Raw genomic sequence first — 13,653 nt, forward strand, 5'->3', positions numbered from 1 at the left:
GCAGAGAGAGAGAGAGAGAGAGGCAGAGTGTAGTGGGGAAGGGGAAGAGAGAAAGACACAGAATCTGAGGCAGGCTCCAGGCTGTCAGCACAGAGCCTGACATGGGGCTTGAACCCATGGACTACAGACCACGAGATCAGGACCTGAGCTGAAGTCAGATGCTTAACTGACTTGAGCCACCCAGGTGCCCCTCTAAGAAGAAAGTTTAATCAGTAGGTAACTACCCACTGCTAGTTTACTTTTCAGATCACAGTGAAACCTCAGTGGGGCCCCTGAGAATGCTACATACGAAGCTGGTAGGTCTGGTTTATACGTCGGATCTCCTCAGGTGTTCGGGAGGCCAGGATCTCAATCAGGCAGCCCTCATCCGTGCCAGCTCCCTAAACACGAAACCCAGAGAAGAGGGAGTTATGAGTCAGTTTATAATGTTGAATCCCAGACACAGAGGCATATAACCAGGAATCTGCAGAGAAAAAAGCAACCTATTGGGTTCTAGGAACAGGATTTGCTAATTTTTAAGTTGTCCTGCCCAAATTCCAATGTTTACCATAATTGTTTTTGATAATAACAAACATTTATGGGGTGTTTCTATCAGCTGATTATCTTGCCAGGTTATGGACAGTGTCTGCCCTCTAGAGGCTTAATCTTTCCTTGACTTCCCCTGTACTTTTTTTTTTTTTTTTTTTTTTAATTTATTTGTTTTGAGAGAGAGACCGTGCAGATGTGCATGCAGGGGAGGGGCAGAGAGAGAGGAAGAGAGAGAATCCCAAGCAGGCTCCATGCCTGACACAGGGCTCAATCTCACAACCTGAGATGATATCAAGAGTCCAATGCTTGGGCACATGGGTGGCTCAGTCTGTTATGCGTCTGACTCTTGATTTTTGCTCAGGTCATCATCTTATGGTTAGTGAGATCAAGCCCCACATGTGGCTCTGTGCTGACAGCGTGGAGCCTGCTTGGGATTCTCTCTCTCTCTCTCTCTCTCTCTCTCTCTCTCTCCACCCCTCCCCAGCTCATACTCTCTCTCTCTCTTGCTCAAAAATAAACATTAAAAAATTTAAAAAGAGTCTAAGCCCCCCAGTTGCCTGCCTCCCCCATCCCCATACTTTTCCTTTGAAAGGCAGAATCTTCTGGCAAAGACTGTTACTTCTTTGCTTTCCCAGAGCCTAGCCGAGAACCTTCCACAAGGCTATTTACTGGCATGTTCAGGGAGGAGGGTAACTGTATTTGAATTTTGTAGTTGGTCATTAAAAACAGTCAGCCTAGGGCTAAGGCACAGTGGATCTAGCACTGAGGGAGGCTGAGAACCCTTTCTGCCAGTAGTGAGCCTCCGGCAGCCCCAGAGGCTCCACTGTGTCAGCCATGAAGTTTCGTGTCTCAAAAGCAGCTAACATGACAAGAACGGTCCTGAAGCTGCACCACAAGCACAACTCTAACCACTCCCCGTGGAGCCACAGGAAAGAGCAAATGATTGCATAACTTTATGGAGAACAGCTTTGAAGTTTACAATTGCTATAATGTAATGTCATGTTTTCGAGTTGTCATCAGTGAAGGAAAATCTTTCTCCTGAACTTCTCCCTCCCCACTCCCACAGGGTTTTTGTCACTTTCTTGAGGAAGCTGGTCCATGGCTGCAGAAGAAGAGGGACACACACCTTCATGGCCCGTCGCAGCTCCTGCACATCATACAGCACGGTGGGCGTCATCATTCCCACGATCACCCGCTCAAAGTTGCCACTCAGTTCCGACTTCAAGTCGTCTATCAGGTCCTGCAAGGCAAGCAGGTGGCTCTGTTTAACTGCCATGCTAACTTAAACCAGCCCGGCCGCTCTCAGAGTGTGGTCTGGGATGCCTGGGGTCTCCAGACTCCTTCAGGAGGCCTGCAAGGGCAGAGCTCTCCTCATGATAACACTAAGACATTATTTGCCTTTTCACTGTCATTCTCTCCCATTTGTACAGTGGAGTTTTGCAAAGGCTACTTGACATATCTACATTTCTACAATTCTGTTAAAAGGCTATTAAAATGCCCTTTTCCAAGTACATATCTGTACAAGACCAGATTTTCTTCCTATACTTCAACCAAAACCATGTATCACAACAAACGATGCAGAAGCATATATGAGAATCCAGCTGTCTTCCATTAAAGCAGGCGTTAAAGAACTTTGCAAAATGTAAAAGAATGCCAATTTGCTCACTAAATGTTAATGCTTTGGAATATATAGCTATTTTTCATTAAAATGTTATTTATATTAATATGTAATATATGTATTGTTTTTTAAATAAATTAACAAATACATATTTTTAATGCCTCAGTTTTAATTTTTAGTATGGTAAATATCAATAGATATATTCCACAAAAACAAAAAAAGTCCTCAATAAGAGTGTAAAAGGGTCTTGAGATCAAAAAGTCTGTAGACACTGACTTAAATGTATTCACTCAGCAATATACTTTGAATATATTTCCAAGTCAATAATCACGTATGACATTTTTAACAGCTGCTGAAATTTCTATATGTAGATGCAATATAATTTATTTAATCAGTCCCTTGTTTCTATTTTTGTGCCATTATGTACACACGCATTTAGCTATATCTTTGGGATCATTCATGATTATTTCTTAAGATTCAATTCCTAAAAAGAAATGTAATTCTTTGGACAAAGGACCAAATTCTAAAGATGTTCATTTACATTTCCTCCTAGAACAGGTCGGAGAGTTTAAGACCCTGCTCAAGATCAACCAAAATAAGGAGCTGAGATACCGTTTAAGTCAGATCTCTGATTCTCACAAACCTGACTGCACAGCCCTCCCTATATTTCAATCTCTTGTGCATATTTTTAGGTCACATCCACACATAGTGAATGAATAAATGAACAAATAAATTAGGGCTCAACTCATTAATGCTGGTCATCTTAACAAATTGTCATCAGATTAGCTTAGTTCTGAGGCTAACTATTCCAGTTCACGCATTACATGCATGTTCACACTCGTTTATGGTCATTAAAGGACTGGGATGGAGAAGAGTTTCAAATGCTCAAAAGATAGTCTGAGCTATGAATAATCCCACTCCCTACTGGGGTCCCAGCCAAAGTTTGCTTGCAGATGTGCTGGGGAATGCTGAGCCAGCTCTGTCCCAGCCAGGAGCTTAGGGCCAGTCTTCGAGAAACAGCTGCAGTCTGGCTGTAAGGTTCTCCAGGATAGAAATTTTTATCAGAGTTACTGTACTCTGAGACCTAGAACACTCATTGATAACATTTCCTCACTCAGTAAAAAGATTCACCACACAGACAGGTTTTCAGTGATGAGGAAAGATTGGGTGGAATGGCTCTGGTGAGTTATTGAAAACAAGAGTTTGAAATAGGGTCCCCCGGGGGTGCAGGATTCAAACCAGAAGGCGTGAGTGAACACCCCGTGAATCCATAAGCTAACAAATTATATACATAGTCACAACCCCATTCTAGAATTTGAGGGGGTGTCCCCCAACTGAGAATCATCAAAGGAATGATGGGTTTATGTGGAAGAGTCAAAACAGACTAAATCCTAGGAGAGCGTATTCAAAACAAACTAGATTTAAATACTGCTTTATCCACCGTGGCCTAAAAGAAGGCTGACCAGGATCAGGAAAGCAACGCTGGAGGCTCAGCCCTGCCTGGCTCACAAGGGCGGTGGTGGAATCCACCGAGCAACCAAGTCCCTACAAGAGGCTGGGTGGGAAGACACCAAGGTTGGCTTGAGCTCTGGGAACCAAGGGCTCCCAGAAATCACTCCTGGCTAAGGACAGTGGAGGTAACATGCTGAAACTGTTTTTTCTTAAGAACATCTTTAAATGAGGCAAGGGTCCACCTTTTGAAAACACAAGGCCACTTCAAGAATCTAGATCGGGAAGAGACCCGGAGAGGCTGCGGCCTACCCTGCCGATGGTGGTCTTATAGGCCGTCCTGATTTCCTGGCGCTGGGCCGTGCTGCGGTAGGCAAGGACGCTGATGATGGCATCTTCGTCGGTGCCTGGCAGAGAGCGGGGACAGTGAGTGAGGTGCTTTGAGAGAGGAATGAGAAAACAGGTTCCTGCGAGGACACTGGCGTTACCCGAACTTACACCTTTTTAAGAAAAGAGGTCCTGGGGTGCCTGGGTGGCTCAGTCGGTTAAGCGTCCGACTTCAGCTCAGGTCACGATCTCGCGGTCTGTGAGTTCGAGCCCCGCGTCGGGCTCTGGGCTGACGGCTCAGAGCCTGGAGCCTGCTTCAGATTCTGTGTCTCCCTCTCTCTCTGACCCTCCCCCGTTCATGCTCTGTCTCTCTCTGTCTCAAAAATAAATAAATGTTAAAAAAAAAATTAAAAAAAAAAAAAAGAAAAGAGGTCCTTGTTCAGTAGGTTTGTCTATTTTTTGGGGGAACCAGACACTAGATGTGAGTCTTAGCCCTCCTTTAATCAACTTTTTACCACTGAACAAAGAAGCTAACTTGTCTGAGCATTAGTTTCCTTACCCGTAAATGTAAGTGATCATAGCACTTTCCCTTACAGAGCTGCTGCAAGTGGTCAATAAAACAAGCACGTGACTTCCTTAGCACAATGCCCCACAGTTACTAAATATTCACTAAATGCTGACTGGGATCGGGCTTTTCCCCCTCCTCTGCAATTCTCTTCATGTCTTTGGTTCTCCTGGATCTTCTATGTCCTTGCCTTTTCTCTCCTCATTTTTTAAAAAAGTTTATTTATTTTGAGAGAGCGAGCGCACGCATGTGCAGGTGGGGGAGGGGCAGAGAGAGAGGGAAAGAGAATCCCAAGTAGGCTCCACATTGTCAGTGCACAGCCAGACATGGGGCTTGAACTCACAAACCAAAAGATCATATCCTGAGCTGAGCTTGGAAGCTTAAGTGACTGAGTCACCCAGTTGCCCCTTCTCTCCTTATCTTTAATCTTGTTATCATTTCCTCTGAGTTTGGAAACAATTCAGACTCTCACTCAGCACTTTGCAGTTTTTTTTTTTTTTAATTTCAGTATAATTAACATATAGTATGACATTAGTTTCAGGTGTACAATATAGTGATTCAACACTTCCATACATCAGTGAGTGCTCATCACTAGTGCACTCTTAATCCCCTTCACCTATTTCACCTGGCACGTGCAGGGTTTTATGGGTTGCTCATTGAATGCACTGTACTTAGAGATCCATAAATGTGTTTTTCATTTCAAAGCTCTCTTTCCTGACCTCAGATGGTTCCCTTTTTATAACTGCTGATGAGTTCCCACCATGCGATATCCTACCAAAACTTTATAATGAGAATTACAAGTTTTCAATGGCTTAAATTTTGCCTGCCTGTTTCTTGAAGCAGCTTTTACCAGGGGAGACAGGTCGGGGGGGGGGGGGGTGCTTTATTCTGATTTTTCAAAACTGGTGCCTCGTCTTAGTAACAGCTAGATGTTCATGTATGTTGGGTGAGTTTTCTGCTTCCCCATGGTTCATCCTGTATGGGGAGTTGTGATGGACTAGAGAAGAACTTCTATTGGGATATTTCAGAGAGAAATGAAAAAATATAGATTTATCAGAGTCATTCTTTGCAAGATTAGAGATCCAGAAAAGTGCAAGCTATAGGGAGGAAGCTGTAAAACTTTGTTTACACATCTTAGGGACCTACTTTCTGTTCTCTTAAAAGGAAGAAGAAGGAAGAAGAAGAAGAAGGAAGAAGAAGAAGGTGGTGGCGGCGGAGGAGGAGGGGGAGGAGGAGGAGGAGGAGGAGGAGAAGAAGGAGAAGGAGAACAGGTATAGTACATACAATCATCCTGTTCTCCTTCAGAACTTTCAGTGGGAAAAGGTCCATTTTATGCCCACCCCTGTTTCTGTAAAAAACACCATTTTTCTTCTTTCAGTCAGTCAAGTTTGAACCCTCAAAACAGCTTTGATTTTTTTTTTTTATTTTTTTTTAATTTTGAGAGGGAGAGAAAGGAGCAAGTGCACAAGCAGGAGAGAAGGGCAGAGGCAGAGAGAGAATCTCAAGCAGATTCCATGCTCAGCACCAAGCCTGAGGTGGGACTCAACCCCATAAACTGTGAAATCATGACCTAAGCAGAAATGAAATCAAGAGTCAGCCACCCAGGCACCCCATAGCTTTTTTTTTTTTTTTTTTTTTTTTACTGCCCTCTCATCCTCCACATTCAAATTTCTTGCCAAGACATACAAAATCTAACTCTAAAATCTTTTTTGCATCTGCCCCCTCTTTGATTCCTACCACTACCACTCCAATTCAGGATTTTAGGGTCTTAGACAACTGCAAAGTCTGCTAACTGGTATTCTTACCTCCCTCCTAATTGGTCTTTCCAAAGTCTTGTCAGATTCATTTTCCTATAAAGAAAAACTCTGATGGTGTCTCTCCCCTGCTCAGGAGTACACAAGGGCCCCCCACTGTCTGCTGGATTTACTACAGGAATGGCAGTCTGGCATTTGAGATTTTCTGCAATATCCCATTCACTATTGTAACTATCCACACGAAAGGATACCAGGCAGCCAAATTCACAGACTTAGCTCTTCAATTATTATACTTGATCCGACTCTACTACACTCCTTTCTCCTGACCTCCTTCATTCTCAGTCTACTGGTTTGTATGTCTCCCTAACTGTTCCACGTAGTGTCATGATTGTGACACTGGTTTCCTGGCCAGTGCCTTTGGGCCATCCCCCCCAAGCCTATGATTCTACAGATGGTCTTCTCAGTAGCAACCCCAGGACCTCCCTTTGGTAGCAGCCACCTCCTGCTTTGCAAGTACCTCCTGCCACAAGCCACCTTTCTGTGTATTTACTGTGACTCGCCCTAAGCCTCAGCTAAATTGGAAAATGGGACAGTGCTCACACTCACCCCATGCCCTTTGCTTATGCTATTCCACTCACCCGAAACACATTCTCTCTTATCTCTACTGAAACAACTTATCTCCCAAAGTCCCTCTCAAATTCTGCATCCTCCAAGAAGTTTTGCCTGATGCTCCCAAATTAAATGTGATCTCCTTTCTTAACCTAATGGGATCTTATTTGCACCCCTCCTATCACTATCATATTGTGATAGCTATTATCATATTATTATAGTTGTTTCCATGCATGCCTTACCCATCTAGCATCCATGGACTAGCTGACTAGGTTCTTTTTTTTTTTTTTTTAAGTTATGACTTACTCATTTGAGAGAGAGAGAGCGCGGGAGGGAACGAGTGGGGGAGGGACAGAGTGAGAGGGGGACTGAAGGGGCTCTGTGCTGACAGCAGAGAGTCTGATGCGGGGCTCGAACCCACTAACTGAGATCATGACCTGAGCTAAAGTCAGAGGCTTAACTGACTGAGCCACCCAGGCGCCCCTGGACTAGGTTTTAAAATGCTTGTCTCCTCCAACTGTCTGCCTTGCATTGGCCCACACAGCAGACACTGACAAGAATTGGCTATCAAATGTCTCCTGACTTTTATTTTGAGAATTCTGAATGCCATGTGGTCCACATTCTGAACTACAGTGTTCTTGCTATATACCAAAGAAGCAGGATAACATGGAAGAAGGATGGGCCATGGACATCTTCCATCTTATTTATGAAGAAGGGAAAATGAGAAGGACGTTAGATTCAGAACAACAATCTGTTCAGAGGAGGGCAGCAGGATAGTATAGTGACGTAAACTACAGCTCTGGAGTCAGACTGCCTAGGTCTGACTGCCTGGAATTGCCTAGAATCCTGACTCTAACACTTACTAGCTCCGAGATGTTGGGCACATTAGCTAACCTCTCTAACTCTCAACTTCCCGTCAGTAAAACAAACTGTTGATTGTTATATTCCCCATAATGTGTTTGTAGATAATCTATGTAATGCATTGTGTCTGATGCATAGTAGAATTTAATAAATATTCTCTATTATTGTTGTTGTCGCTGTTACTGTTAGTAACACTGGGGCTAACTAAAATGAGCTGTTTGGGAGGAGAAAAATTGGGAAATAAAGTTGTGTGACCAAATGTTTTTATCCAAATATCTCAAGGAGATTATAATAGCAGCTACAAACCATGGGCACTTCTCTGGCCAAATGTCCACCCAGGCAAGAGGCTAACCCAGGGCAGCCTGCGGTATGCCCACATGACTACACCCACCAGAGGCCTCTGCCTGCTGTGGCTTCGTTTCACTTCTTAGGCGACTTAACTTCTCTGGGTCTCAGTTTTACATCTGTGAAATGGGGTGAAAATAACAATAGCAATAGCCGCTTTCACTAAATTACTGGGTTGTTGTGTATACCCATTGAAATAATATTTGTGAAAGTGCTTTGTAAACCTTACGACACTGTACATATACAGCACTAATTGGAAAACAAATACATTTCTGAAGTTTTACATATAGATTCATATGGCTGTAATGCAAAACAGATTTAAATAATTGGGGCAATCCAGAATGAGTGCCTTAAATGTTAAATTCTGTAATATAAGTGAGTAATTAATGTCCTCCTGTCCCATTTGTCTTGAAAAGCCAACTTGTTCCCACTGTATTTTCTTAGAGACCTACTCATTTTTTTTTGCCAGTGGTCACAGCACCCTTTCTGTGACTCTGTGATATACAACACACAAGAGAGCGTTTACCCCCATGGGACACTTACCAAGCCCCTTCATGGCCTTCCTCAGGGTTTGGGCATCTTCAGTGGCACTGAATCCTGAAGCAGCTTTGACGGTGCCTCCTTTGGATGCCTGAGCACACAGAGAAAGATGTGACTGAGAGCCATCATCTCATTCAGCACACACCTGCTGAGCACCTACCATGGGTCAGACACTATTCTAGCTGCTGGGGATACGGCAGTGAGCGTGAGAGATGAGGCAAAATTAAACTACTGGGACTGCACCGAAATAAAAAGCTTTTGCACAGTGAAGGAAACCACCAATAAAACAAAGCCACAACCCACTGAATGGGAGAAGATATTTGCAAATGATATGTCTATTAAGGGGTTAATATCCAAAAAATATACATTGTTTATTCAACTCAACACCAAAAAAAAAAAAAAAAACAAAAACAAAAAAACAACAACAAAAAACAAAAACAGAACACCAATAAATCCAATTAAAAATGGGCAGAAGACATGAATAGACATTTTCCCAAATAAGACATATGTATGGCCAACAAACACAAGAAAAGATGCTCAACATCACTCATCATTAGGGAAATGCAAATCAAAACCAAAACAAGCTATCACCTCACACCTATCAGAATGGCTAAAATTAAGAACACAAGAAACAACAAGTGTTGGTGAGGATGTAGAGAAAAAAGAACCCTCATTGCTGCTGATGGAAATGCAAACTGGTGCAGCCCCTGTGGAAGATAGTTTGGAGGTTCTTCAAAAAAGTAAAAATATAACTACCATATGATCCAGTAATTCCACTACTGGTATTTATCCAAAGAATGAGAATATTAATTGAAAAAGATATATGCACCCTATGTTTACTGCAGCATTATTTACAATAGCCAAGATATGGAATCAACCGAAGTGTCCATCCATATAGATGAATGGATAAAAAAGATGTGGTATATATAATGCAATGGAATGTTACTCAGCTATAAAAAAGGAATGAAAGCTTGCCATTTGCAGCATGGATCTAGACAGTATTATGTTAAGTAAGTCAGTCAGAGAAAGACAAATACTATAGATGCCACTCACATGTGGAATTTAAGAAACAAAACAAATGAATGAACAAAAAAACAGAATCTTAACTCTAGAGAACAAACTGATGGTTACCAAAGGGGAGGTGGGGGGGGGGGGATGGGGGAAATAGGTGAAGGGGATTAAGAGTACTCATTATTATGAGTACTGAGTAAAGAATTGTTGAATCACTATATTGTACACCTGAAACAAATGTAACACTGTATGTTAATTATACTGGAATTTTTTAAAATAAATACATAAAAAATAAAAATTAGTTAGCCTGACCCTCTTCAAATAAAAATTAAAAACTAAAAACATCAGCAAACAAAACATAGGCTAATGACCAGTAGGGACCATCTCAGTTGGACTATGATTTAGAGATAATTTACTGATTAAGATCAAGGTGCCCTGGATATTGTGAATGTATTTACTGATGTATTTATATGTGATTTATGTGGTGGAAGGTAGTGTAAAGAAATACATATAACTAAATATAAAAAATAAATAAGTAGTTGTGGAAATTCAGTGACAGGGTATAAAACACAGAAAACTAAGGTAAAACTAGGGAGGTGGGAAGGAAAACAATGCAAACCTTAAGAGCCTGTGTAGTTGTTAGAGGGAAGCCACAGATTTTTCTGCACAGAAGCCAAAGTAAGAGGGAATTGTAATCGGCAATGAGACTCACTGGGTCTATAAAAGGAAAAGAGACCAGTTGTCCAAGAAACGCTCAGCTTCTCTTTGTACTGAGTTTACAGAGAGGACATCTGCATTACTAGAGCTCTCTGGGCTCCCTGATTTAGCAGTAAGGGGTAGAATCAAACTAGCTTTGGTTTTAAATATATCTTTCCCTCTGTGTCTGACACTAAGCATTATAAAGGCCTTTAGCAACCTATATTTTGATATTCTGAATTCTGTTTTCTTTTCTTTAAAAATGACCTAATTAGGGGCGCCTGGGTGGCGCAGTCGGTTAAGCGTCCGACTTCAGCCAGGTCACGATCTCGCGGTCCGTGAGTTCGAGCCCCGCGTCGGACTCTGGGCTGATGGCTCGGAGCCTGGAGCCTGTTTCCGATTCTGTGTCTCCCTCTCTCTCTGCCCCTCCCCCGTTCATGCTCTGTCTCTCTCTGTCCCAAAAATTAAAAAAAAAAAAAAAAAAAAAAAAATGACCTAATTAGGGTGCCTCGGTGGCTCAGCTGCTTAAATGTATGACTCTTGGTTTCGGCTCAGGTCATGATCTCATAGTTTGTGGGTTCAGGTCCTGCATCAGACTCTGGTGCAGAGCCTGATGGTGTGGAACCTGCTTCAGATATTCTCTCTTCCAGTCTCTTTGCTACTCTCCCACTTGCTCTCTCTCTCAAAATAAATAAGTGCAATAATTTTTAAATGACCTAATTATTCATAACAGCACTAAAATTGTTCTGCCTCATCTCCTTTCCTTTAGTTAATCTGTCAGGTGTTCTGCCATTATGGTGTGCATTTGATTGGCTTAGATTGCAATGGAGAAGGATCTAAGTGATATTCTTTTTTTTTAATTAAAAAATGTATATTTATTTATTTTGAGAGAGAGAGCATGCATGCAAGCAGAGGAGGGGCAGAGAAAGAGGGAAAGAGAAAAAGAATCCCAAGCAGGACGTGGGGCTCTATCTCATGAACCATGAGATCATGACCTGAGCCAAACCCAAGAGTCAGCCTCTCAACGGAATGAGCCACCCAGGCACCCCTAAGTGATATTCTTGGTGCCCAGATGTCAATAGAGTTTACACTGAGATAAATACCTTCCTTTGTCCTTAACTGGTGCTATGTGCTTTTAAGATGCTAAGAGCTCACAAGCTGAGGGTAAGAAGAGATAGCCAAGGCTAAATTTAGGGCTCAGGTCACATAGTAAGTCTAGTTTTCCTGACTTTCCTGATAATGCCCCTTTTGTTAAATGGTGGTAGGATGTTATGGTGATGGGAGGCAACAGAACAGGGAGATGATATGAATTACTGCAAAGGGAGAAGGGTATTACATCTCATATAAGCCTTGGTTAAAATGTACCCATAGCCTTGTGCCCATGATCCAGTAAAATCTAATATTCATGGAGACAGTTCTGTCTCTTTTACATCATTCTGGGGGTCACAAACACTATAAAGGGAATTCTAATATTGGGGGAGATTTCATTTGTGGGTACTTTGCAAAGGAGACACCGTGGGCTACAGTGAGAGGTAGTAAAGCTTAGTAGGAGGGGACACAGACATCGGAGTGGGGATAGACCTGGCTTTGAGTCTTGGCTTCAACCCTTTCTAGCTATGTTGTCTATAGGGGAAGTTTTATTTTTCTCACCTGTACATTAAGAATAATGATATCCACTCACACAGTTGTTGTAATAATGAAGCAGAATAATATAACAAAGCACTTAGCACAGAGTCCAGCAAACAGAATACCCTAAAACAAAAACTCAAACTCAATGGCTATCATCATCACCACTATTATTAAATATGACTTCGGGGCACCTGGGTGGCTCAGTCGGTTAAGCGGCCGACTTCGGCTCAGGTCATGATCTCGCGGTCCGTGAGTTCGAGCCCCGCATCGGGCTCTGTGCTGACAGCTCGGAGCCTGGGGCCTGTTTCAGATTCTGTGTCTCCCTCTCTCTGACCCTCCCCTGTTCATGCTCTGTCTCTCTCTGTCTCAAAAATAAATAAACGTTAAAAAAAATATATGACTTCAACAACATCTCTACACTAAATAGAAGAGTGAGATTCTTATATCTATTTCTGATAATATCTCTTAATGTAAGCTTATGTGGCAATGATGCCAAAGCAAAATCCAGAATAGAGCATTTGTACAGGTAGCAAAAACAGCGTAGAATATATCTAAGGCTCTCTGATGATTTAACTTGATCCAAAGGTATAACATCAACCATCTAAAGGGATAGAGGCGGTGCCTGGGTGGCTCAGTCGGTTAAGCGTTCGACTTCAGCTCAGGTCATGATTTCGCAGTTGTGAGTTCAAGCCCTTCATCCAGCTCTATGCTGACAGCTCAAAGACTAGAGCCTGCTTTGGATTCTGTGTCTCCCTCTCTCTCTGCCTCTCCCCCACTACGCTCTGTCTCTCTCAAAAAAAAATGAATAAACATTAAAAAAAAAATAAAGGAATAGAAGATTTTTATGCCCTTAGGGTGGTTCTCTAGTAAGTCAGACTTTGATCACTGTGGCTCACATCAAGTCCATCCAAAGGCCTTAGGTACCAGAGAGTGTGGGCCTTATGTGCTGAAAATCCAAGCTTTCACCTACTATATTTATCTAGATACCTAGGTAAAATACTAGATATATTAGATATCTAACATAATCAGCATCTAATACTTAGTTACCTCCCTCTATACACCTGACAGAGGGAAGTAGAAACCAATGAAATTAACTTCCTTGGGCACTATTACAGGCTGAATTGTAACCTCCCCAAAAGATATGTTGAAGTCCTAACCCCAGTATCTCGGAATGTATCCTTATTTGGAAATAGGGTCATTGCAGATGTAATTAATTAAATTAAGATGAGGTCATTCTGGAGTAGGGTGAGTCCCTAATCCAATATGATTGGTGTCCTTATAAGAAGAAGGAATAAAAAAAAAAGAAAGAAAAAAGAAAAAACCATGGGCACCTGGGTGGCTCAGCTGGTTAGGCATCCAACTTCGGCTCAGGTCATAATCTCATGGCTTGTGAGTTTGAGCCCCACATTGGTCTCTGTGCTGACAGCTCAGAGCCCGGAGCCTGCTTCGGATTCTGTGTCTACCTCTCTCTCTGCCCCTTGCCTACTCATGCTCGCTCTCTCTCTCTCAAAAATAAGTAGACATAAAAAAAAATAAAAGATTAAAAAAAAAAGAAGATGGCACATGAAGACACACACAGGAGTTAAGCAGCAGCAAGCCAAAGGATGCCTAAGACTGCCAGCAAACCACCAGAAGCTAGAAAGAGGCAAGGAAGGAGTCCCCTACAGGTTTTAGAGGGATTCTGGCCATGCCAACACCTTGATTTCGGGTTTCTGGCCTCC

At 42.4% G+C, this 13,653-nt stretch overlaps 1 protein-coding gene across 4 annotated transcripts in view; it reads right to left on the reverse strand.

Moving 5' to 3' along the window:
* The window catches only part of ANXA4 (annexin A4), a 161,599-nt gene that overhangs the window by 18,462 nt on the left and 129,484 nt on the right, over window positions 1-13,653 (reverse strand). For 2 of the 4 annotated variants that reach the window (XM_078444581.2, XM_060659372.3), the window contains 5 exons: window positions 10,227-10,324; window positions 8,600-8,687; window positions 3,908-4,002; window positions 1,655-1,768; window positions 290-380 (listed from right to left, as the gene is read on the reverse strand). In XM_078444581.2, the coding sequence (XP_078300707.1) occupies window positions 290-380; window positions 1,655-1,768; window positions 3,908-4,002; window positions 8,600-8,612 (313 nt within the window). In that variant the 5' untranslated portion in view covers window positions 8,613-8,687; window positions 10,227-10,324. The remainder of the gene's footprint in view (window positions 1-289; window positions 381-1,654; window positions 1,769-3,907; window positions 4,003-8,599; window positions 8,688-10,226; window positions 10,325-13,653) is intronic. The other 2 variants (XM_060659364.3, XM_060659355.3) reach the window with 1 other exon arrangement.

The sequence above is a fragment of the Panthera onca genome, chromosome A3, assembly GCF_046562875.1.
Source record: "Panthera onca isolate mPanOnc1 chromosome A3, mPanOnc1 haplotype 2, whole genome shotgun sequence".
NCBI lineage: Eukaryota > Metazoa > Chordata > Mammalia > Carnivora > Felidae > Panthera > Panthera onca.